This window comes from Oncorhynchus gorbuscha, linkage group LG04, assembly GCF_021184085.1.
Source record: "Oncorhynchus gorbuscha isolate QuinsamMale2020 ecotype Even-year linkage group LG04, OgorEven_v1.0, whole genome shotgun sequence".
In the NCBI taxonomy this organism is placed as follows: domain Eukaryota; kingdom Metazoa; phylum Chordata; class Actinopteri; order Salmoniformes; family Salmonidae; genus Oncorhynchus; species Oncorhynchus gorbuscha.
Genome location: NC_060176.1, coordinates 61,862,816 through 61,888,762, shown reverse-complemented (window position 1 = coordinate 61,888,762; position 25,947 = coordinate 61,862,816). Strand labels below are relative to the sequence as shown.

At 40.1% G+C, this 25,947-nt stretch overlaps 1 protein-coding gene across 4 annotated transcripts; it reads right to left on the bottom strand.

The window, feature by feature from the left end:
• Positions 1–376: 376 nt before the first annotated feature.
• Positions 377–25,875, bottom strand: LOC124034438 (endophilin-B2-like). Of its 4 annotated transcripts, XM_046347652.1 has the most exons (14): positions 25,541–25,875; positions 24,313–24,454; positions 24,070–24,081; positions 21,978–22,106; positions 16,730–16,863; positions 16,411–16,503; positions 16,182–16,193; positions 10,558–10,620; positions 10,113–10,136; positions 9,812–9,901; positions 9,002–9,102; positions 8,824–8,838; positions 8,483–8,684; positions 377–1,647 (listed from the first exon to the last, which is right to left on the bottom strand). In XM_046347652.1, the coding sequence occupies exons 1-14, from the start codon at positions 25,601–25,603 to the stop codon at positions 1,540–1,542; spliced, it is 1,188 nt and encodes a 395-aa protein (XP_046203608.1). In that variant the 5' UTR covers positions 25,604–25,875; the 3' UTR covers positions 377–1,539. The 4 variants fall into 4 exon arrangements, with proteins under 4 accessions (XP_046203608.1, XP_046203611.1, XP_046203609.1 ...); XM_046347655.1 differs by lacking the exon at positions 16,182–16,193 and having other exon boundaries at positions 25,541–25,869; XM_046347653.1 differs by lacking the exon at positions 24,070–24,081 and having other exon boundaries at positions 25,541–25,863.
• Positions 25,876–25,947: the final 72 nt, after the last annotated feature.

Here is a 25,947-nt window from a genome sequence, read left to right as displayed (position 1 = left end):
GTTGTTTGTCTGTTACTGTCACTTTGTCCTATCGTTGTCTAATATCTTTTCACTTTTGTTTTGAATGTTCTTAATTGGAAAATGCAAAAAAATAAAAAATAATAATAATATGGGTCTAAGCGATATTTCTTGAGTTGTTTATTTGAAATGAAATCATTACATTAATGCCAGATTAAAATACTTTATACGCATGAACATGTTGATGCAGTAGTCAGAAAATATTGTAAAAAGAGAGCGTGTTGTAATTACCAGTACGAGAATGGACAAAGTTTGAATTTGTATTTAATAAATAATGATTACTTCCAATCCGACAGACTACTACACCAGAATATTAGATTAAGAACCTGAACTGACAAACCACACAAACTAGATTGTGTCCAAAGCATATTTTTTATTACATCCTACGCATTCACCCAGCATGGCTTGGGAACAGACAAATACATTGACAGTAAAAGGCAGAAAAGGGGCAAAACAGTCACAGCATCACAAACCATGACAGAGTGCATGCATACTTAAGTTTGCTTTGGTACTAAAAGGTCTATGAGAAATAAATATACAGGCATCAAAATTCTGATTACAAGAAAGACCGAGGCTTTGCATTGAGCAGAGTAGTCTGACTAACTACTGCCAGTAGCACATGTAGCAGCCTAGGTCCTGTCCTGAAGACACAGACTATCACAGAAAAGACAACATCGGATCAAACAATTCAACTAAAAACATACAAAGACAACTGAAGGAATAATGACATGTTAAAGAAACAGAACAGCAAAAAGAGCAAACTAAAAAAAGGGGCACAAATGGGAATAGAACTCACCACAGATACTTAAATAAGTTACAGTTTTGCATGCCAAAATGTATGTTCTGTGTAAGATCTGGCTTGTCCTCTTCAAAATAAGTGTCCTCAGCGAACAGGCAAACTGGAGTGTGAACATTGCAGTGTGTCCAATACATTCTATGAGTTATAGCAGATGGACACAGCCTCTCTCCCATTATTTTAAGGCAGTTAGTAAAAGACTAGGAGTGCTTCAAATCGGCGCTGTATGAGTGCTTCAATTTCTGGTTAGTCACTAAGCAGGGCATACGGCCATGAAATGTTTCAGTGCCAGGTAGTGGTAGAGGTGTCCAGGAAAATGACAATATAGGAATGTGGACTAACGAGAGGTGCACAGGGTGTATGGAATGTTCCACATAAAAATAATGGATTTGGGAAAGATGTCTAAAACAGGTGCAAGTGTGTGTGGGCAGGCTGTAATGAAGCTTTTTCCACAGCTATGAAAGGTCACCAAAGGTCATCAAAGCCTGAATAATACAGGGCATTTCAGTAAGTAAATATCTTACATTTCAGAATTTTCGGCCGAGTTGTGATGGTAACTATTCCTCCGTATTCAATGTTGTGCATTTGCCTTCATATTCACCAATGATGTAATGTGGTCCGTGTGCGTACAGCATGTGGGTGTGTTTGGTTGAATTTGTCAACGTCAGCATGTTTGAAGGCATATGAGTGCAATGTTGCAAGCGTGCATCTTTCAATTTATTTCTTTAGCTGAGCAGCTCCAGGTATGTGACAGGCACTTTCCCTTTCTGGTTCCCTCTCTCTCCCACCAGCCAGTCTGAGTCCATGCCTGGCACTGTGTAAACTGTGATGAGCTGGGAAAAGACAAAATAATAACATGCACAGAGTGTACAAAATATTAAGAACAGCTTCCTAATGTAGACTTGGTCAAGGATGGGTTGAAAATGTAATTGAATGGATGCCATACAATCTTCGTCCTGTATTGACACTTGTTTGATGGTTTGTCGGAGTGCATAGCGGGATAAAGTCCTGCTCCTTGAAAGCGGCAGCTCTACCCTTTAGCTCAGTGTGGATGTTGCCTGTAATACTTTGCTTCTGGTTGGGGTATATATGTACTAGAGGTCGACCAATTAATCGGAATGGCCGATTAATTAGGGCCGAGTTCAAGTTTTCATAACAATCGGAAATTGGTATTTTTGGGTGCTGATGATTTTTTTACACCTTTATTTAACTAGACAAGTCAATTAAGAACACATTCTTATTTTCAATGACGGCCTAGGAAGAGGGCAGAACAACAGATTTTTACCTTATCAGCTCGGGGGATCCAATCTTGCAGCCTTACACTTAATTAGTCCAACGCACTAACCACCTGCCTCACGAGGAGCCTACCTGTTACGCGAATGCAGTAAGCCAAGGTAAGTTGCTAGCTAGCACTAAACTTATCTTGTAAAAAACAATCAATCAACGACTGTCGCTGCTCCAATCTGTACTTAACCATAAACATCAATGCCTTTCTTAAAAATCGATACACAGGTATATATTTTTAAACCTGTATATTTAGCTCAAATAAATCCAGGTTAGCAGGCAATATTAACTAGGTGACATTGTGTCATTTCTCTTGTGTTCATTGCATGCAGAGTCCGGGTATATGCAACAGTTTGGGCCAACTGGCTCTTTGAACTAATTTGCCAGAATTTTACGTAATTATGACACCCATTAGATAAAATACGGAACGGAATAAACATTTGGTTTGAGGTGATAGTTTCCGGATTTGACCGAAGGCTCGTATTTCTGTGTGTTTATTATAGTTAAGTCTATGATTTGATATTTAATAGAGCAGTCTGACTGAGGGGTGGTAGGCAGCAGCAGGCTCGTAATAGTCAAAGGTATATGGTTTAGAGAGAAATAGTTGACGCGTTATAATTCCTGTAATAACTTGCGACTGAACTTGAAAGGGGTTCCTTCGTTATTTTACCGTTCATGTCTTCCATAGAGAATGTCTTGATCTACTTCAAATAAGGTCTGTTTCGTTCAGGCTTAAACCGCCTCGGCGTTTTGAGACCCGTGTAAATCTCACTAGGATAAGGTAACGTTTGTCAAAATATTTTCATAAATCCACTCTACAAAAAAAATGATCTTCACTTATATTTAGCAAATATTGATCAGAGTTATAAAATTGGCAAGGTGGTGTAAGTCTACATGAAACAGACCTTATTTTAAGTGAATCTAAAAATATCCTATGGAATAAATGAATGAAGGAACCGCTTTTCAGATTTTGTTAGAAGGTGTCATGGGAATTATGACTCGCACTTTGGTAGTCAATTCTTACCATGTCCATTATTAAAATAGGATTTCCTGCATATAGAAATTACAGTTTGTTTTCAACATTCATCACAGGTAACTTAAACTCTATTTTTATTCAAATAGTTGACAGTATTTGTCTCCTAAGCTGTCACTTCAGAGCTGTGTGTGTTTTACAGATGGCAGAGAAAAGCAGAGCACCAGTGTGGGACTATTACATGGAATTGGCACCAGGGAAAGCAAGGTTTCTATTTGTGATAAAGACGTAAGCATGGGGTCAGCAACAGCTAAATCAAAAAATACCACCAACCTGTGGAATCACCTTAAGAACACCGATCCAAAAGCCCATAATATGTATTATATTAAGTTAAAATAAGTGTTCATTCAGTATTGTTGCAATTGTCATTATTACAAAAAATGTGTATATACAGTGGGGCAAAAAAGTATTTAGTCAGCCACCAATTGTGAAAGTTATCCCACTTAAAAAGATGAGGTCTGTAGTTTATCATAGGTACACTTCAACTATGACAGACAGAATGAGAAAAAAAATCCAGAAAATCACATTGTAGATTTTTTTATGAATTTATTTGCAAATTATGGTGGAAAATAAGTATTTGGTCACCTACAAACAAGCAAGATTTCTGGCTCTCACAGACCTGTAACTTCTTCTTTAAGAGGCTCCTCTGTCCTCCACCTGTATTAATGGCATCTGTTTGAACTTGTTATCAGTATAAAAGACATCTTTCCACAACCTCAAACAGTCACACTCCAAACTCCACTATGGCCAAGACCAAAGAGCTGTCAAAGGACACCAGAAACAAAATTGTAGACCTGCACCAGGCTGGGAAGACTGAATCTGCAATAGGTAAGCAGCTTGGTTTGAAGAAAAACAACTGTGGGATCAATTATTAGGAAATGGAAGACATACAAGACCACTGATAATCTCACTCAATCTGGGGCTCCACGCAAGCTCTCACCCCGTGGGGTCAAAATTATCACAAGAACGGTGAGCAAAAATCCCAGAACCACACGGGGGGACCTAGTGAATGACCTGCAGAGAGCTGGGACCAAAGTAACAAAGCCTACCATCAGTAACACACCACGCCGCCAGGGACTCAAATCCTGCAGTGTCAGACGTGTCCCCCTGCTTAAGCCAGTACATGTCCAGGTCCATCTGAAGTTTGCTAGAGAGCATTTGGATGATCCAGAAGAAGATTGGGAGAATGTCATATGGTCAGATGAAACCAAAATATAACTTTTTGGTAAAAACTCGTCGTGTTTGGAGGACAAAGAATGCTGAGTTGCATCCAAAGAACACCATACCTACTGTGAAGCATGGGGGTGGAAACATCATGCTTTGTGGCTGTTTTTCTGCAAAGGGACCAGGACGACTGATCCGTGTAGAGGAAAGAATGGGGCCATGTAACATGAGATTTTGAGTGAAAACCTCCTACCATCAGCAAAGGCATTGAAGATGAAACATGGCTGGGTCTTTCAGCATGACAATGATCCCAAACACACCACCCGGTCAACGAAGGAGTGGCTTCGTAAGAAGCATTTCAAGGTCCTGGAGTGGCCTAGCCAGTCTCCAGATCTCAACCCCATAGAAAATCTTTGGAGGGAGTTGAAAGTCTGTGTTGCCCAGCAACAGCCCCAAAACATCACTGCTCTAGAGGAGATCTGCATGGAGGAATGGGCCAAAATACCAGTGAAAACCTTGTGAAGACTTACAGAAAATGTTTGACCTCTGTCATTGCCAACAAAGGGTATATAAAGTATTGACCAAATACTTATTTTCCACCATAATTTGCAAATAAATTCATTAAAAATCCTACAAATGTGATTTGCTGGATTTTTTTTCTAATTTTGTCTGTCATAGTGTAAGTGTACATATGATGAAAATTACAGGCCTCCTCTTTTTAAGTGGGAGAACTTGCACAATTGGTGGCTGACTAAATACTTTTTCGCCCCACTGTATATATACACATTTTTAAAATCGTTAGATTAAATCGGTATCAGCTTTTTTTGTCCTCCAATAATCGGTATCGGCGTTGAAAAATCGTAGTCGGTCGACCTCTAGTACGTATGGGCACTGTGGGGACGACGTCATCAATGCACTTATTGATGAAGCCAGTGACTGATGTGGTGTACTCCTCACGCCATCGGATGAATCCCTGAACATATTTCAGTCTGTGCTAGCAAAACAGTCCTGTAGCTTAGCATCGGCTTCATCTGACCACTTCGATATTGAGTGAGCCAATGGTACTTCCTGCTTTAGTTTTTTTCTTGTAAACAGGAATCAGGAGGATAGAATTAGTCAGATTTGCCAAATGGAGGGTGAGGGAGAGCTTTGTATGCGTCTTTGTGGAGTAAAGGTGGTCTAGAGGTTTTTTTTCTCTAGTTGAACATGTGACATGCTTGTAGAAACGAGTTTAATATTAAACAGATTTAAGTTTTTCTGCATTAAAGTCCGCAGCCATTAGGAGCGTCGCCTCTGGATGAGCATTTTCTTGTTTGCTTATGGCCTTATTCAGCTTGTTGAGTGCGGGCAGTGCCAGTAAATAGACAGATACGAAAAATATAGATGAAAACTGTCTTGGTAAATAGTGTGGTCTACAGCTTATCATGACGTTGTCTACCTCAGGCGAACAAAATCTTGAGACTTCTTAAACATGAGATATCACGCTGTTATTGACAAAGACTTATTGACAAACCGCTCGTCTTACTGGGGGTAGCCGTTCAGTCTTGCCGATGCATGGAAAACCCAGTCAACTGTATATTATCAATGTCGTCGTTCAGCCACGATTCGGTGAAACATAAGATATTAGCATTTTTATTGTCCCTGTAGGATAGTCTCGAACTGAGCTCATCCAGTTTATTCTCCAATGATTGGACGGATGATAGAGACGGGTTACTCACTTGCCGACAATTTCTCACAAGGCACCCGGAACTGCGTACCCTGTATCGGCATCTCCTCTTCATGCGAATTACGGGGATTTAGGCATGGTATCAGCAGTAAATCCTTTGCGTTCGACTCATTAACCTTTTGTGATTAGGGGGCGGTATTTTCATTTTTGGAAAAATAACATTCCCGTGGTAAACGGGATATTTTGTCAGGACAAGATGCTAGAATATGCATATAATTGACAGCTTAGGATAGAATACTCACAATATTCTCACAATATTGTCTGTGAGTATAAGAGAACTGATGTTGCATGCGAAAGCCTGAGAAAAATCCAAACAGGAAGGGACTCTTATTTAGAAGGCTGGGCTATCATGGGCTATCAACCAGATTACTTTTTCTATGGCTTCCCTAATGTGTCTAGTGTCACAATACATAGTTTCAGGCTTTTATTTTCAAAAATGAGCCTGAACGTCAACATTGCGTCAGTGGTCAGCTGAAGTCTCTCAGAGTGTTTGGTGCGTAAAGGACAAATGCGGCCATTGTTTCTCTCTATCCTACTAAGAAGCCACCAGTCACGGTTGATATATTATCGATTAGATATTTGAAAAACACCTTGAGGATTGATTATAAACAACGTTTGCCATGTTTCTGTCGATATTATGTAGCTAATTTGGAACATTTTTCGCCGTTTTCGTGATTGCAATTTCCGGGCGATTTCTCAGCCAAACGTGAAGAACAAACGGAGCTATTTCGCCTACAAAAATAATATTTTTTGAAAAAAGGAACATTTGCTATCTAACTGGGAGTCTCGTGAGTGAAAACATCCGAAGCTCAAAGGTAAACGATTTAATTTGATTGCTTTTCTGATTTCCGTGACCAAGTTACCTGCTGCTAGCTGGACAAAATGCTATGCTAGGCTATCGATAAACTTACACAAATGCTTGTCTAGCTTTGGCTGCAAAGCATATTTTGAAAATCTGAGATGACAGTGTGATTAACAAAAGGCTCACCTGTGTCTCAATATATTTCATTTGAGATTTTTATGAATAGGAATATTTTCTAGGAATATTTGTCCGTTGCGTTATGCTAATTAGTGTCAGATGATGACAACGGTCCCGTTCACGGGATGCGGTGTCACTAGAGGTTAACCTGTTACTCCTACCCCCTACTTTTTCGAACATTCTGTTAAAAATCGCACAACATTTCAGCGCCCTGCTACTCATGCCAGGAATATAGTATATGCATATGATTAGTATGTGTGGATAGAAAACACTCAGACGTTTATAAAACTGGTTAAATCACGGCTGTGACTATAACAGAACGTGCGTTTCATCGAAAAGTGCAGGAAAATCTGATCACTGAAAATGGGAAAATATATCCACGCGCCACTTCAACCAATTGTTAAACGTGAACCACATTAAATGGGACCGAGGTTGCAATACCTACAGCTTCCACACGATGTCAACAGTCTTGTCATTTGCCTACAATTTGTTTCTTGGTCAAACAGACACAAGGCAGCGCAGTTCTTCCGGATTCCGACCGGATATTTTGGTTGAGATTTACCTGGACATTATTTCCAGACGTACAGCTATAGAATATACATCGCCTCGTGATCAATTTGATCGCTTATTAACGTTTACTAATACCTAAAGTTGCATTACAAAAGTATTTCGAAGTGTTTTGTGAAAGTTTATCGTTGACTTTTTTAATTTTAAAAAATGACGTTACGTTATAAAACGCTATTTTGTTCGTTGATCACACAGTCTTCATAGATCGATATCTAGGCTATATATGGACCAATTTAAATCGAGAAAAAAAAGACCCAATAGTGATGTTTATGGGACATCTAGGAGTGCCAACAAAGAAGATGGTCAAAGGTAATGAATGTTTTATATTTTATTTGTGCGTTTTGTGTAGCGCCGACTATGCTAATTATTTTGTCTACGTCCCCTGCGGGTCTTTTGGGGTGTTACATGCTATCAGATAATAGCTTCTCATGCTTTCGCCGAAAAGCATTTTAAAAATCTGACTTGTTGCCTGGATTCACAACGAGTGTAGCTTTAATTCAATACCCTGCATGTGTATTTTAACGAACGTTTGAGTTTTAACGAGTGCTATTAGCATTTAGCGTAGCGCATTTGCATTTCCAGATGTCTAGATGGGACGCCTGCGTGTCAGGTAGGAGCAAGAGGTTAAAGAAAAAAAACTTTGTCCAGTTAGAGGTGAGTAATTGCTGTTCTGATATCCAGAAGCTATTTTCAGTCATAAAGAGACAGTGGCAGAAACATTATGTACAGAATAAGTTAAACACAAAAAAATACAAAATAGCGCTATCTTGTATATTCCATCTAGTCCTAGCTGTTTCAAGACTGTAGACCGTTTCCTGCCCACCATACTACATATTATAGCACTGCACGGATATACCTGATTCAACTAATGACGGGTGTGCAGGTAGAATTCTGTGTGCGTGTTTGTGTGCTCACCTCGTCAGCCAGTAGGGATAGCTCACTGGTGTCGGCAGCATCATAGTCGTACAAGACCCTGGCCTTGCGTGTGCCTGTGGCAGGCGCCTGCACCTCCTCGATCTTCAGCGTGTCTGTCTCCACAGCGCTTGCAGGGTCCAGGGGAGAGGAGCCACCGGAGGCCATGGAGTGGCCTGGGTTACCAGCAAACGCATTGGGAAACCTGCAGAGGTTTAGGGAATGAAGACATTCATAAGGTACACAGCACATTCCCTGGGGAATAATCAGACTTTACTAACGGTTAACAAAAATATGTTGAGTAATGGTGAGTTCAACTGTAATTGTCATCAAATGTTACTTACACATCTCCATTGGAACTGAGAACATAAGAGATAATAGTGGAGATGGTCATTGATAAACAGCTTACATCCATTTCAATAGCAAACACTGCAGCAAATAAAAGCTAGATCTAGACAGCCCAGCTAAGTATGCTAGTATGTCCAATATAAAGTTGTGCATCTACCCAGAGCCAGTCCTCACCTGTCCAGCTCTTTCTGCAGGTCCTGCATGTGCAGGTGACACTGCTTGTAATAGGCTGTCTGTGCCTCCACAAACTCATGCAGGCAGCGCAGGTGGTTCACCTACAGACAACATACCCAAAACACATAACACAGTTGTTACTTGGTCCCCCTCAACATACCCTGTCCCCACCATATTAAAACAGTTTATACCATGGCATTGTTGAATACTCGTTTCTCATTGGCTTGAAGTGCATTCTGGTGCATGCATTATTTCCCTATAATGCACGGTATATCAGTACAGTAGAATTCAATAGCTATAGTTCAGTCTTACATGTTCTATGTTTGAGCTGCTTTTGAAGGCAAAAGTCAAATTGAAAACATTATTGACACGGTTGAATTCGATTTTCAATATGTTATTAATTCATAATAACAAGATAGGACTGATTGTTTGGTTAGCAAAAACCAGTAAGTATGTTTGGTTGCCAAGGCAACTACTGTAGCTATCTAGTAACCTTGCTACCTACTTTAGTGGATGTTGAACACATTTCTACCTGCAAATTTTTAAAAGATGTTGCTGCAAATGTGTTAAATGATGGTATAAAGGGATAATCAACTCAGGGCTCTATGCATTTTCTGGAAAATAATGAAACTCTGTGGAAGGTCAGTCCACGCCGCACTAACACACCTTCCACATCGTTCATTATTTTCCATAGAGCCCCTTATTGATTATCCCTAACTTATTACCTGGTAAACAGTGCATATGCTGAAGAGAGTGGCCATGTGTAGTGGTCATGTTGGTCCACTCTACAAGTTTGACCTCATGACTCACGTGTGTACTGCTGATGCCCTCCAACAGAAGCCGTGTGACCTCTGCTTGTCTGTCAAACTCGGTCTGTGCCACTCGAAGCTCATGTTCTGCCTACAGAACAACCAAAACAAACAGAGAGCGGTATCATGAAATACTACAGCCCCCATTTTCCATTATCAGCTGTTTTGTTCTTGTGAATTCTGAAGGTGATAACTTGTGAAAAGAGAGACACTTTACCTAGAAACAAAGCTCACTAGGAGTAAAGATATGACTTATTTATACAGTACAGGAAGAGGAGGGTGTCCAAACACATCATACTCACTTTGTCCACCTCCTCGCTCCAGAGCTGAAAAGCGGCAGGGCAACAAGAGAGGGGGAGTGAGAGACACATTCTGATGACATCACAGGGGAGACACACACATTCTTAGATTGGATTGAGACTGATGACAGTAAAGAAATAGATTTTCAACCCAGGGGTGCATTCAAAAGAAAGCATATTCCAAATGTTTTGGTCCTGCATTCAGAGTTCATTTTATTTGGATCAATTGAAGTATAACACCTTTGAAGTGCTTTCTTTGCCCTACTTCTGGTCATTGTGACTGGGAAATTAGACTGTTGTCTGTGATAAGTCAAGTACCACATAGATAATGGATTACTATGCAGGAAACAATCTGGTGATATGAAGAAATACCATAGAATTTGTAGAGTGACAGTAGGCTACATGTACAGTGTTAGTGTAGAGTGGACTGGCTGTTTAAGCTCCTTACCGCAGATGCACTGGCAGAGAGGACATAATTTCTGGGCCTGGTTTCCTGAAAATCAGGCACAGCCTACAGACACGGCAGAGCAGTTTACACATACAGTATGGTGTGCACCAAACAAAAACAAAAGGACAAACAAAACCAAAAGTATAAGAGAGTCATGTGACAGGGATGCACACATAGCGAAAACTAAACCCTTTGTTATTATCTTGATGATATGAGACGTCTGTTCTGCGAGCACTGGCCAATCAAAGACTGCAGAGCTCTACGCTGACCTTTTTTTACAAGGAGCACGTGTGCACGCCTAAGTTGAAAAATGTATGTGCATACAAAGAAATGTAGGAGCACAAAGAAAAATATTTCAGATATTAAAGCTAAAATCCTTACTTTTTCTAGGCACACTGGTGTTCCAATGTAAACATTCCAGGTCCCAAAGCAAAATATTTAGGCACATATGTGAGTAAAATGGTCCCACTATAGAGCCCTGGAATGGTACAAATATCTTTCTTCACCCTCATATCAGTGAACGCTGCTGTGGAGAGGACTGTTCATAATAATGGCTGCACCGGAGCGAATGAAATCAAACACATGGTTTCCACTTATTCTGCTCCAGCCATTACCACAAGCTCGTTTTCCCCAATTAAGTTGGCATCAACCTCCTGTGCTGCACATCTACTGCCTGGAGTCCCAAGGCATGTTACACTAGAAGGACGACGACCATGCAGCACGTGTAAATAAACACATCAGCATGAGAGATGTGTACACAGCCTGTCATTGTCATAGCCATCATCTCATTCTATCCCCAAACAAACCAGGTGCTGGATTTAAAACAAATATGTGTGCAGTAGCCTATAGGAATGTGTAGCCTACAGTATACCTGGAGAATAGTTTCGGTCGTCTGGTCACTGAGGTTAATCTATCATATATGGAGCAAGGAAGAAGAAACTGTGAATGTTATGTCTGGGAATGGGTGATAAGTTGGTTTGATCTTTTATGTACAGTTTCTGTAAAATGTTGAGGTCTGTGGAAAATAATTTCCTTTTCAGAGGGCAATACATTATCTAATCAAATACAGTAAATTACTCTCAATTGACTTCTTAATCATTACATTGGGCTGGCCAAATCCTAATGTAATTTAAGTACTTCTAAAATACAAATATTATGCAGGAAATAAATAAATAAGTACGCTAAACAAACATTTTGAAAAATGTGCATGCCTTCATGTGGCAATCACCATGCATACAGGTCTCAAAGGTCTGATTTGAAATTAGTCTACAATCAAAATAAAATGTGTTTACGGAGTTCTGTATATCGGTTTATTTAATCATGCTATCAAGAAAACATACCGTATCAAATTAGATCTTTGACCTGAAGGAAAAAAACAGCCATACATCTTAACATTTCAAATGCTCTCACTGAGAGTGGGAGCTGGGAATGTGATGTGGAGGTAGACATTCACTGGACATGGTATAATTGGGCAAGCATGTTACCAAACAGAACGTTTAAACCAAGTCATCTGTACTCACATGGGACAGGGCCATTCCTCTCACTACTGGTCTCAAAAAGCCCTTTGTGATTTTAATAGGAGGATGAACTTGGTAATTGGATGCAGTTAGTCATTTTGCACCCATACACTGGTCCAATTTAAAGACACTTCTGTTCCATTTTACAAATGATTTTGTGTACTATTCAGTTGTGCTGTCTCTAGGGCAGTAGTATTCAAAGTCGAGGTTGCAACCCCACTGGGAATTGCAGTGGGTTCCCCAATATGTGTGTATGTATATATAGTGAAATTGGAAGTTTACATACACCTTAGCCAAATACATTTAAACTCAATTTTTTACAATTCTTGACATTTAATCCTAGTAAATATTCCCTGTCTTAGGTCAGTTAGGATCACCACTTTATTTTAAGAATGTGAAATGTCAGAATAATAGTAGAAAGAATTATTTATTTCAGCTTTTATTTCATTCATCATATTCCCAGTGGGTCAGAAGTTTACATACACTCAATTAGTATTTGGTACGATTGCCTTTAAATTGTTTAACTTGAATAAAAATGTTTTGGGTAGCCTTCCACAAGCTTCCCACAATAAGTTGGGTGAATTTTGGTACATTCCTCCTGACAGAGCTGGTGTAACCGAGTCAGGTTGTAGGCCTCCTTGCTCGCACACTCTTTTTCAGTTCTGCCCACAAATGTTCTATGGGATTGAGGTCAGAGCTTTGTGATGGCCACTCCAATACCTTGACTTTGTTGTCCGTAAGCCATTTTGCCACAACTTTGGAAGTATGCTTGGGGTCATTGTCCATTTGGAAGACCAATTTGCGACAAAGCTTTATCTTCCTGACTGATGTCTTGAGATGATGCTTCAATATATCCACAATTTTCCTTCGTCATGATACTTTATATTTTGTGAAGTGCACCAGTCCCTCCTGCAGCAAAGCACCCCCACAACATGATGCTGCCACCCCTGTGATTCATGGTTGGGATAGTATTTTCAGCTTGCAAGCCTCTCCCTTTTTCCTCCAAACATAACAATGGTCATTATGGCCAAACAGTTCTATTTTTGTTTCATCAGCCCAGAGGACATTTCTCCAAAATGTATGATCTTTGTTTAAAGGCACAGTCAACTTATTATATGTAAACTTCTGACCCACTGGAATTGTGATACAGTGAATTGTAAGTGAAATAATCTGTCTGTCAACAATTGTTGGAAAAATAACTTGTGTCATGCACAAAGTAAATGTCCTAACCGACTTGTCAAAACTATAGTAACACGAAATTTGTGGCGTGGTTGAAAAATGAGTTTTAATAACTCCAACCTAAGTGTATGCAAACTTCCGACTTCAACTGTATGTATGTAGGGTAGCCTAGTGGTTAGAGCATTGGACTAGTAACCAAAAGGTTGCAAGTTCAAATCCCCGAGCTGACAAGGTACAAATCTTTCGTTCTGACCCTGATCAGGCAGTTAACACACTATTCCTAGGCCGTCATTGAAAATAAGAATTTGTTCTTAACTAACTTGCCTGGTTAAATAAAGGTTAAAAAAATATTTAAACAAAAAAATATGTATGCAGTCAGTACTGAAAGTATTCAGACCCTATACTCAATACTTTGTTAAAGCACCTTAGACAGCGATTACAGCCTCAAGTCTTCTTGGGTATGACGCTACAAGCTTGGCACACCTGTATTTGGGGAGTTTCTGCCATTCTTCTCTGCAGATCCTCTCAAGCTCTGTCACGTTGGATGGGGAGCGTTGCTCGATCAGTTTCACATCCGGGCTCTGACTGGGCCACAAGGACATTCAGAGACTTGTCCCGAAGTCATTCCTGTGTTGTCTTGGCTGTATGTTAAGGATCATCGTCTTGTTGGAAGGTGAACCTTTGCCCCAGTCTGAGGTCCTGAGCAGGTTTTCATCAAGGATCTCTTTGTATTTTGCCTCAATCCTGACTAGTCTCCTAGTCCCTGCCGCTGAAAAACATCCCCACAGCATGATGCTGCCACCATCATGCTTCATCAGCCCAGAGAATCTTATTTTTCATGCTCTGAGTCTTTTAGGTGCCTTACAGCACACTCCAAGCGGACTGTCGTGTGCCTTTTACTGAGGAGTGGCTTCCATCTGGCCACTCTACCATGAAGGACTGATTTGTGGAGTTGTCCTTCTGGAAGGTTCTCCCATCTCCACAGAGGAACTCTGGAGCTCTGTCAGTGACCATTGGGTTCTCGGTCACCTCCCTACCCAAGGCCCTTTTCCCCCGATTGCTCAGTTAGGCAGGGCGGCCAACTCAAGGAAGTCTTGGTGGTTACAAACTCCTTCAATTTAACTTCTTCAACCTATGGGGGCGCTATGCCATTATTGGATTTAAAAACGTGCCCGTTTTAAGCGCAATATTTTGTCACGAAAAGATGCTCGACTATGCATATAATTGGCAGCTTTGGAAAGAAAACACTCTGACGTTTTCAAAACGGCAAAGATATTATCTGTGAGTGCCACGGAACTCATGCTACAGGCGAAACCAAGAGGAAACTCAAACAGGAAATGAGCAGAATTTTTGAAGCTCGGTTTTTCTATCGTCTCCTTATATGGCTGTGAATGTGCCGTGAACGAGCTTATGCTCTCTGCCGTTCGTCCAAGATGTCTGCAGCATTGTGAAGTATTTGTAGGCATATCATTGGAAGATTGACCATAAGAGACTACATTTACCAGGGGTCCGCCTGGTGTCCTGTGTCGAAATTATTGCGTAATCTCTAGGTCCATGTGCGTTCCATTTCTTCAGAAGAGAAAGTCAACTGCCACGGTGGATTTATCGTCGATAGATATGTGAAAAACACCTTGAGGATTGATTCTAAACATCGGTTTGCCATGTTTCTGTCGATATTATGGAGTTAATTTGGAAAAAAGTTTGCGTTTTAATGACTTAATTTACGGGGGTTCTTACCCAAACGTGATGGAGAAAACATTTTATTTGAATGTTTTTCTGGTTTTTGTGAAAATGTTGCCTGCTGAATGCTAACGCTAAATGCTACGCTAGCTATCAATAGTGTTACACAAATGCTTATTTTGCAATGGTTGAGAAGCATATTTTGAAAATCTGAGATGACAGTGTTGTTAAGAAAAGGCTAAGCTTGAGAGTTAGCATATTAATTTCATTTAATTTGCGATTTTCATGAATAGTTAACGTTGCGTTATGGTAATGAGCTTGAGGCTATGATTATGCTACCGGATCCGGCATGGCTCAGCGCAAGAGGTTAACAAAAATCTAAGCTTGAGAGCTAGCATATTGATTTAATTTCATTTGCGATTTTCATGAATAGTTAACGTTGCGTTATGGTAATGAGCTTGAGGCTGTATTCACGATCCCGGATCCGGGATGGCTCGTCGCAACAGGTTAAGAATGATGGAGGCCACTGTGTTCTTGTGGACCTTCAATGCTGTGGGAAATGTTTTGGTACCCTTCCCCAGATCCGTGCCTTTGAACTAATGTCTCGGAGCTCTACAGACAATTCCCTTGAGACACATTTTGCTGACATGCCTTACCAAATCACAGACTCCAATCAAGATGTAGCAACCTCTCAGGGATTATCAATGGAAACAGGATGCAATGGAGCTTAATTTCAAGTCTCATAGCAAAGGGTCTGAATACCTATGTAAATAAGGTATTTCTGTTCATTTTTTCTAAATGAGCTGTTTTTCCTTTGTCATTATGGGGTATTGTGTGTAGATTGATGAGGAAAATATTTTATTTTAATCCATTTTAAGAATAAGGCTGTAACTTTCCGTAGGCACGGCACACACACACCACACAGATGTAAAAATCGTAATTTTATGATTGTGTCATTACATTTGAGGTGGGGTCCCCAAAAATTCTGATGGTAAAAAAATTGGGTCCCTGCTGAAAAAGTTTGAATACCACTGCTCTAGGGTCATATGGGTTTGCTCCAGTGTACCATGCCACAAGATCCTTTCTTTCACTTTCAAAAGAACGTGAAAGTCTTCTCTCGCTCTCTTGGCTTCTCACATGCGTTCAACTGGATTTCAAAGTGCCAATGAGAAAATGGGCAGAGCATGTCAGAAAGAAAAAAGTGGGGGGAAATAACCAAAGTGGACAATATTTTACACTAATACTCACTTCTCCCTCACACTGTGAACATAATTAGAACAGAGATAGATGTTAGTTAGCAGTAGCAGTTCACGCTGAATTGGAGCCTGGTTACATGATGCAGCTGAACTGGAACAGGAAGAGGTGGAGGAGGGTAGACTCATGGCTAAATGATGCAGCTGAAGGGAAACAGGAAGAGGAGGGTAGACTCATAGCTACATGATGCAGCTAAAGGGGAACAGGGAGAGAGTATACTCACCGCAGCCTTGGACTCTGCTAATTTGGCTTTCTTCAGCCGTGCTTTACAAGAGTCCAGGTCCAGTCTGCGGTTCTCCAGGAGACGCCTCTCTTTCTGAGACAGGGAGGAGAAGATCAGCAACTCTCTGCACAACATAAATGTAGCCTGTATGTGTGGGGTTAAATTGGCTAGGTCCTAAAAAAACTCTGCTACATCCATATAGGAATAAGTAGAAAACTAAACCCAAAGGTGTTGATTAGCATTGTATTAAATCCTGGTCTACACACTGGTCTGCATGCAATCCCAAGATGTCCCTCTGAGGCCAGATAGCCAGACTCACTGAGATGGTCCTCCAGTCTCCTTCCAGAAAGTTCCTGAGTGGGGTGAGGAAGCCGATAGCGGAGGTCTGTAGGAACTCCCTCTGTACACTGCCCAGTCTCCTCTCACAATCACCTACTTTGATCAGGGTGCTACCTACAGCAGCACACACACACACACAATATATGTGAAATATAGGCCTAGCAGTGACTTATTAACTATGAATGACATTATTTATCAGAAGACGTACTTATCAGAGGAATGACATATTACTTATCAGAAGAATACAAACAGACAAAGTCTAGACCAATAGGACATGGTAGCTCAATACAACCTGTAGCAAACATTTAGGCTATTCCCATCCCAGTAATCTATGGCACAAACGCCCCTTCACCAACTGTCTATCAATGCCCTGATGACCCTACCCCACAAAGCCTGCTGTTTAGGTGTAGTAGTGTAGATTCAGAGCTCCATCTAGATAGCAACACCCAGTGCATCAATAATGAATGCACTGCAGCTGAGATAGAGTGTGGGAGAACCTTGGCCAACTACAATATACCTGCAAAGAGAGGGGGAGGGCCACACTGACGGAACCTCTAGACACTGTGACATTCTTGACATGACTTTTACCAAAACAACAAAACTCAAAATTCAACATTTTAACATTGTTGTTTCCCCAGATGTAAAAGACTAGATTACAGACCTCAAGGGAATATCTAATGAATAACAACACAGAGCAATGATTATAGCATCAAAAAGGCCTATACTAGCAGAATTTGAAGTATGCAAATCTGTGTCAAACATGGACAGACCGCATTCTAATACTGAGGAAAGGTTTTTCTCCACATCTTTGCTGTTCGAAAAACTATGTTGACATAGTGGCTCTCCACCCATCAACACGGAAGGCTGCATCACTAAAAGCCACCACTGAGAAACAGGCCACTAAAGGCCTGATTAAAGCAACAGAGTGTTCATCTAGTAATAGTTGCTATGGCAGGAGAGGAGAGAATGGGATTGATGTCTTGCTCTTCCACGGTTCCAAAGATGTCTGACATTTATGCCTAGCTACAGAACAGAATAACCTGTGTACAAATTAATTCATTACAAATCAAATTATTTCAAAATCACTAAAACATGCCTGTTTCTCTCATGAGGAGGGAATTACAGCGTATAAACGTAACTTGCTTAGTGTAGGCAGGTTTGGGGAGTAACAGAATACATGTAAGGGATTACAAAAAATGGTAACTGTAATCCGTTACCACCAAAAATATTGTAACCAGATTAGATACTTTTGAAAAACTAGATGATTACTTCAAGGATTACTTTTAAATTCAGAAAGGATGTTTGCAAAAAATAAATATTTGACACGTCTCTGTTCTCAATGACATTCAAACCAACATTGAAAAAAGGCGCAAGTTTAAATTTGTTCCACCTGATTGAGTCAGAGACCACTATGATGACACACCAAATGTGTTTGATGGATCGCGGGAAAATAGCAGGAATAGGCTTTTGTAGGCTACAGTCCAAGCTGTCTTCCAATGGTGCGACTGCTGTCGGCATCCAAAGTTTATCCAACTTGAATAAACGCTTGGAGGTAAGGATGACAGAAGTATTGTTGTCTACAGCGATACGGATATCACTTATTATTGGTATCTACATAGCACATTGACAGCACATTTCGATTTGAGAACTAACATCCACAATCCGTAAGGCACAAATAGCTAATTGAGAGAGCAGCAGTGTGAATCGCACCATTGGAAGACGTAGGTTACAGTCCAAGCTATAAAAGCCTATTCCTGCCCTTTTCCCCGATCCATCAAACTCATTTGGTGTGTCATCATAGTGGTCTCTGACTCGCTCAGGTGGAACAAATTTAAACTTGCGCCTTGAATCACACTGCTGCTCTCTCATTTAGCTATTTGCGCCTTACGGATTGTGGATGTTAGTTCTCAAATCTAAATGTGTATTTGAACCCAATAATGGTTGAATTCAAGAAGTTTAAACTGCCTATCAATCATTGTTTTTGAAACCAGTTAACAGCCAGTGAAAATGTGCTCGTAACAGCTGCATAGTCCGGATCCCAGCCTATTGAATAAAAGTGGGGCTTTTATTGTTCAATCGAATTCATGCTGATATTTTATTTATTTATTCATAGGCCTAATGGACACATGCTCAAACCCTCACACATTTGATAGACTTAAAGGGGAAATCTATAGTTGCTACATCCATTTTTGGACTTATAAATGATATTTATTTATGATAAAGATAATTGAATTGTATTATTATATGTAGTAGAAAGCGATGGGTTAGAAGAAGCTTACATAACCAACCCATAAAGTAAAACGTAACATACATATATGGCCAGCTATGTAAACTGCAATAGATCAATTGGTAACATACATTTTTGCCTATTTCTAATGTCTCTTCAGGGGAAAGTAATTTAAAAGTAACTTAATGTAATCAGATTACATTGATGAGTTTGTGCAAAACAAAAGTTACGTTACTGATTACAATTTTGCACAGGTAACTAGTAACAGATTACATTTAGAAAGTAACCTACCCAACCGTGAGTATAGGCTACTGTATTTGTGCATTTTTATCTTGGAAAAAAGCCAATGTGGATTTATTGGCATGAGCTTTCCATTCCAAATTAGCTGAATTAATTTATAAAACACCTCCTAGCTAAACAGGTCTGCAGAGCCCTAAATAAATCTGTACATGACCCATCACTCAGGTCTCTGTGACGAAGTTACATTTCTCCAACTGAAGGGGAAAAGCTCCACAGAGAGACAACCTAATAATCTAATATGTGCATAAACTTTATGCATTAAGGTTGTCGTTGCAGAGCCAAACCTGCAGAGCCAACTCTGAACAACAGAGAGAGAGAGAGCACTATTGATCCTCAGGATTGCCAGAAGGTGATTTATTGGGCAGACAGATATATGAGACAGGCTGGACCGCAGGGGAGTGAAGGGGCGGGAGGAGATTAATTGACTAATGCTCACAACAGCCCTGATCACCAATCTCACTGCTCACTCACTTTAGGGTGAACTCATCAGTATAAGCAAAGGCTTTGGGAAGAGTGACACTACACACTTTTGGACAAAGAGCATAGAGTCTAGATACGGTGATGTTTTCTCACATGGATATACAGTACCTTCAGGAAGTATTCATAACCCTTGACTCATTCCACATTTTGTTGTGTTACAGCCTGAATTCTAAATGGATTAAAAAAAATACATATAATAATTCACTGATCTACACACAACCTGCAAGAGTTTCCACACCTGGATTGTGCAACAATTTGCCCATTATTACTTTCAAAATTCTTCAAGCTCTGTCAAATTGGTTGTTGATCATTGCTAGACAAACATTTTCAGGTCTTGCCATAGATTTTCAAGTAGATTTCAGTCAAAAATGTAACTCGGCCATTCAAGAAGATTCACTCTTCTTGGTAATCAACTCCAACGAAGATTTTCCCTTGTTTTAGGTTATTGTCCTGTTGAAAGGTGAATTCATCTCCCAGTGTCTGGTGAAAAGCAGACAATCAGATTTTGCGTGTGCTTATCTCGATTTCATTAATTTTTTTATCCTGAAAAACATCCCAGTCCTTAACGATTACAAGTATACCCATAACATGATGCAGCCTGCTTCCGCAGTAATGTGTTGTATATCACCACTGAGTTAGGAAGGACGCCTGTGTCTTTGTAGTGACTGAGTGTATTGATACACCATTCAAAGTGTAATTAATAACTTCACCATTCTCAAAGGGATATACAATTTCTGCATTTAAAAAAAAAAACCTTCTACCAATAGGTGCCCTTCTATGCGAGGCATTGGAAAATCTCTCTGGTCTTGTGGGAATCTGTGTTTGAAATTGACTGCTCGACTGAGGAACCTTACAGACAACTGTATGTGTGGGGTGCAGAGATGAGGTAGTCATTCAAAATTCATGTTAAACACTATTATTGCACACTGAGTTTGTCCATGCAACTTATTGTGACTTGTTAAGCATATCCAGCTCAGTCTTCTCTACTTGTCCAAAATTGTCCCCAATGAACTTTGGCAAAAGAAACAATAACATCACCCTTCAGTTCTCTGTTAACAAGGCCTATTGCAGTTACACAACATCAATAGTGACCTTCCACTGTTTCTGTGTATCATTGTACTTTCACATGGTGCCCATGGAACTGCCCTATGCCATGTCACTAGAAGCTGCATCATTATCACTGGTTTGGGGGAATTAAACCATGCAACTAAATACCAAGCCTTTATATGCCATGAAACAATACACCTGCTAGTTGTCTAATATTTCACCAGTCTTTTCCCATTCCAAGTATCCTCTGCCAATGGGTTCAGATACAAAGAAAAACTCAACTGAATATAATTTCTAAGGGCTGAGCAGACATTCATTGCTCAATTCATTGCTTAAATGCAATAGACATTAGGAAATTAATCTGACTGTCATTCCCTGGGGACATTTTCATCAAGACCTGTTACACATTGTCACAACAATGAAAGATATCTCTTGCATTGGTATTGTTGGGGGTGGGGGCATGAAAGGTCATGTCTGATCGCATAGATACACTGACTGTACCTGAAACCGAAAGGCAAAAACTTCTGCTAAGCTAGCAGTGCCAGTGGCTATAGCTAACGGCACAGAAACCTTCCTCTAATATCTAACATTAGTCTGGCTATAGCACAAGCCAGAAAAGCTACCTAGCAGTACGACAGCTACTGCAGAGAAGGGAGGATAATTCATGTCAGCTGAACCAATGTTTTGTGTAGGATATATAAGGTATGCAACTTATTAAACACATTTTCACTCCTGAACTTATTTAGGCTTGCCATAACAAAGGGGTTGAATACTTATTGAGTCTTTTAAAACTTTTACAAACATCATTCCAATTTCACATTATGTGATAGTGTGTATACCAGTGACAAAACATCTAAATTGAATCCATTTTAAGTTCAGGTTGTAACAACAAAATGTGGAAAAAGTCCAGGTCTGTGAATGCTTTCTGAAGGCACTGTACCATAAATGGTTCGAGTCATTCTTAGGGATTGCATGAGGGAGAGAGCACAGAGAGGAGATGTATTGAGTAAGATCATCAGGTGAAATTATTGGATTTGACTGGGGCCCAAGACACGGCCTCAGTTTCCTCTCTCAAATTGTATTATCACTTGCCAATCCTATACAACAACAAAAAACAGTTCTATACCACCTGGAAATACCGTGTTGCCCTACAAAAAGCTTGAGTCACACTCACCATATGGAGTTCCAGGACCAAAATCTTTTGCCGCATCTTGCATGTAATGACCCAGCAGTTCTTCATTATTTGGTCTGGAGGGAACCGTTCTGTCAAGCTTCTCATACAGGAACTCCTCAATCCTGGAACCTGCAGATAGAAAGAACGGGCCTGCTTCAAGAGAGTACTGGCCAAAAATAGTCATCAAATGAAACTTGAAAATGGAAATTGGTGGGAGAGGAGAATGCCAAAGCAAAGTAAGTCAATGCCCAGTATGAGAATGTACAGTATTGTAATTCAAAATTGTGGGAATAAGGTGTTGAATGAAGTCATCATGGAAATAAATGTTATTTCACTCAGATAATGAAAATAACTAGCATTGGTAGTAGGGCTGACTACATTTAGTCGACTGGTCGATTGTTTGGTCGACCAAGATGTTTTTTAGTCGAGCAGTGGAAAAAATATACTGAATAATTGTCACATGAGACACGTCTGATTCACGCCTGTCTGAGAGGACTATAATCCATTGCGGAGGCCATGGGAATGGCACACCAGTATCACTAGTAGTACATTTACCATTAGTTCCTGTAATTTCTAATCTACAATGTTTGCTTGGTTATGGTCATTTCTGCTAGCATTCAATATATTATTATTACAGTCTTACCGTTGTCATTGGACACGTTGTTTGCAGAGTGCACAACCTAGGCTACACTTGTAAGAAAACGTTTTGGTTTACTTCATTACAATTACGAGTAGTCATTTTATTCATTGTCTTTTGTTTGGAGTGCTCCTGTCAATCTTGAGTTGGGAAACGCACCCGATTATGCATATAGAAGTAGGACTAGTCTACATGGCCTGTGTGCAAATGTAGGACTGCATAGAAGTGTGCCCATTTGGGGATCTGACACCATTTCTGATTGTCTTAACTCACCATCCCGGTGGAGCTTCTCAAAGTCATCTTTTCTTCACCTCAAAACAGCAAGTAAACAAAGTCTGTTTTTACATCCACTGAAAATGACAACAGTTCCTATACGTGCCCTATTTGAAAAATATTTTCAGCTCTCTCCATTTCGATTACCACTCAGCATGAAAAGGGGGGGAAAATGTCATGCTCTGATCTGGTGGAAACATAAAATAGGCCTACCTGATTACTTCTTATCCCTTGCGCAAAATAGCCTACAACTGTGTCTGTTTGGGGCAGGAAACTCTAAGAGGACACAGAATATTTTATATAATGTTGCAAGTTTGCTAGCACTAGCTTTGGGCTGGACCAAGTTAATAAATAGTTGATACAATGTTTCAAGTTCCTTGCAGATAGCCAATATGATTTATAGGATATTTATTTTCATCAGAATATTCTCTACCTGCAGGCTGCAATGTTTTTATTTGTTGGCAATTTTTACATATTGGCAATAGAAGTTACTTTTTGATTCATATCATTTTCATTTAGAATTTTGATTAACCACAACATTGATTTTGAGTTATGAAGACTATTATAAATTAAATTAACGTGTTCCACAAAAATTTGCATATTAAAATCATAACTTCCACGCAGATCAGTAGAAATGGTAGGATAACTTGGCACCCCAAAAAGAAAAAAGGTTGCCGACCGCTAGTGTAGCCTATTACCGGCAACTTTAAGAGCTTAATGGCATAATCTGCTAAGGCCAGCAGCAGCGGGATGAGGCTTAAAGCATTAGTCAAGCTCATTAGCCTACACATAGTTGATTTTATTCAAACACAGGGTGTCTATATTTGGAAAAAAATACGAATTTTTAAATGTTAACCAATCGATTGGTTGAAAGAACAGATGACTCAGTCTACCAAGATTACATATTTTTTCTGGGACAGCCTACTTAGTAGAGAGACTAACATGGGAATTGATTTCTGCATGTTACCCACAGGCCCGCAGTGCTGAGTCATTGTCCTTTGTGGCTAATGGACACAGCTGTTGAGCTGCTCACTGATAAGTACTACTTGCAATAGAGGATAGGCTAAACAACAGGTTTTCACAAAAGACTCATCCTTGAAAACACCCAATACAGCATCGTAACACTTGTCTGTGGAACTATAGACCACACGGATGAAAAGATTGCACGACAGAGATACTCACCAGTGTTGTCAACTGTAGCATGGAGAATCAGAAAGGCACAGGTTAGCACTCCATCACCATGTAACCTGACCACCATGTTTCACATTTTAAAAAAACTGATCTGAAGTATTTGAAGCGGTTTTCAATTGATGTGTTTTTGGTTAACTATCCTGTGTGTGCATGGGTGTTTGCATTAAGCAGGGATGGGTGGTGAGAGTTGGAGGCCTCTGTCCTGATCAGTTCAGTTTGTATGCTGGGCCTTACTGGGGTTGGGCTGCAGCAGAACCTCTGTCTGCCTGAAGATTTTCTCTGTCCAGTTTTTAGTGGAATCAGCACGGCTGAGCAAATTCTCAAAGTGGGCATCCAGCTCAGTCTTCTCTACCTGTCCAAACTTTTCCCCTGTGAACTTTGGCAAAAGAAACAACAGCATCAACCTTCAGTTCTCAGTAAACAAGGCCTACTGCAGCAACTCAACATCAACTTTCACGTGGTGCCCATGGAACTGCCCTATGCCATGCCACCAGAAGCAGCATCATTATCACTGGTTTTGGGGATGCACTTCATGTCATGGTCTCCTCATAGGCTACTGGAAAGCATACAACTAAATGCCAAGTCCTCATAGGCTATGAAACTATACACCTACTAGTTTCCCCATCTAATATTTCACCAGTCTTTTCCCATTCCCAGTATCCTCTGCCAATGGGTTCAGATACAAAGATAGAAAGTGTATTCAGTTTAGTTTATTGGCTGAGCAGACATCCATTGCTTTATGTGCAACATAGTCATTAGGAAATCAGTCTGACTGTCATTCCCTGGGGAGATTTTCATCATGACCTGTTACACAGTTACAATAATGAAAGATATCTCTTGCGTTGGCATTTTGGAGGGGTGAGGGCGCGAAAGTTCGTCTGACCCCATAGATACTGACTGTACCTGACACCGAAAAGCAGAGTTTTTCGAAAACATAACTATAGTAGATAGCTTGATGCTAGGTAGCTGTTTTCGCTAGCAGTGCCAGTGGCTATAGCAGACGGCATAGAAACCTTCCTCTAATATCTAGCTAATGTACTGGCAAATATGCTAAATCATATGTAATGATGCCTCCAGTTTTTATATAGATACACTGACTGTACCCGAAACAGAAAAGTAATGTTTTTTTCAAAAACATAGCTAAGTTAGATAGCGAACGTTTGTTAGCCAAAACATAGTTAGCTGTCGATAGCATAAAGCTAGCAGTGCCAGTGGCAATAGCAGACGGCACAGAAACCTTCGAATATCTAGCTAAAGGACTGGAAAATATGCATAAATCAGATATGTAATGATGCTTCCAGTTTTTACTGAAGCCAGACGCTAGCTAACGTCAGCTAGCTAGTTATCGAACATTAGCTAGCGAGCAACAGTATACAGTAACTTTAGTAACGTTATTTAGTTACATGTATTGGAGACACGAAATACATTTAATGTAAAAAATAGTTACTGTTAGATGAGTTACCTGTATAGCTCGAGTGAAAAAAATTCCTGCATCCGAAGCTAATTTCTTCACGTTGAAATCCATGTCAGTAGTATCTGACTAAACCAACGACTAAGGTTAGCTATATATTAGCTCGTTAGCTATATATGATGAACAAACACACACAGTCTCCACGGCATCAAGCTAGCTACTGCATGTCCAATCAGGGACATAACGTTACGTTGCCCAGTCAGTGACAGCGCTAGCTCGGTTCTGTCACTGTCAAGCAATGTGTCCCTCCCTGGTATTTACACATCATCCTGGAATCATTACTTATAACCTTTATCGTTTACCCATACTACAATTTATGCAGCGTATGGTTTATTATGCAGTGACAGGTTTTTATTATTGATTCTGTATTCACGACTAATTGCAAGAAAATGTCATAC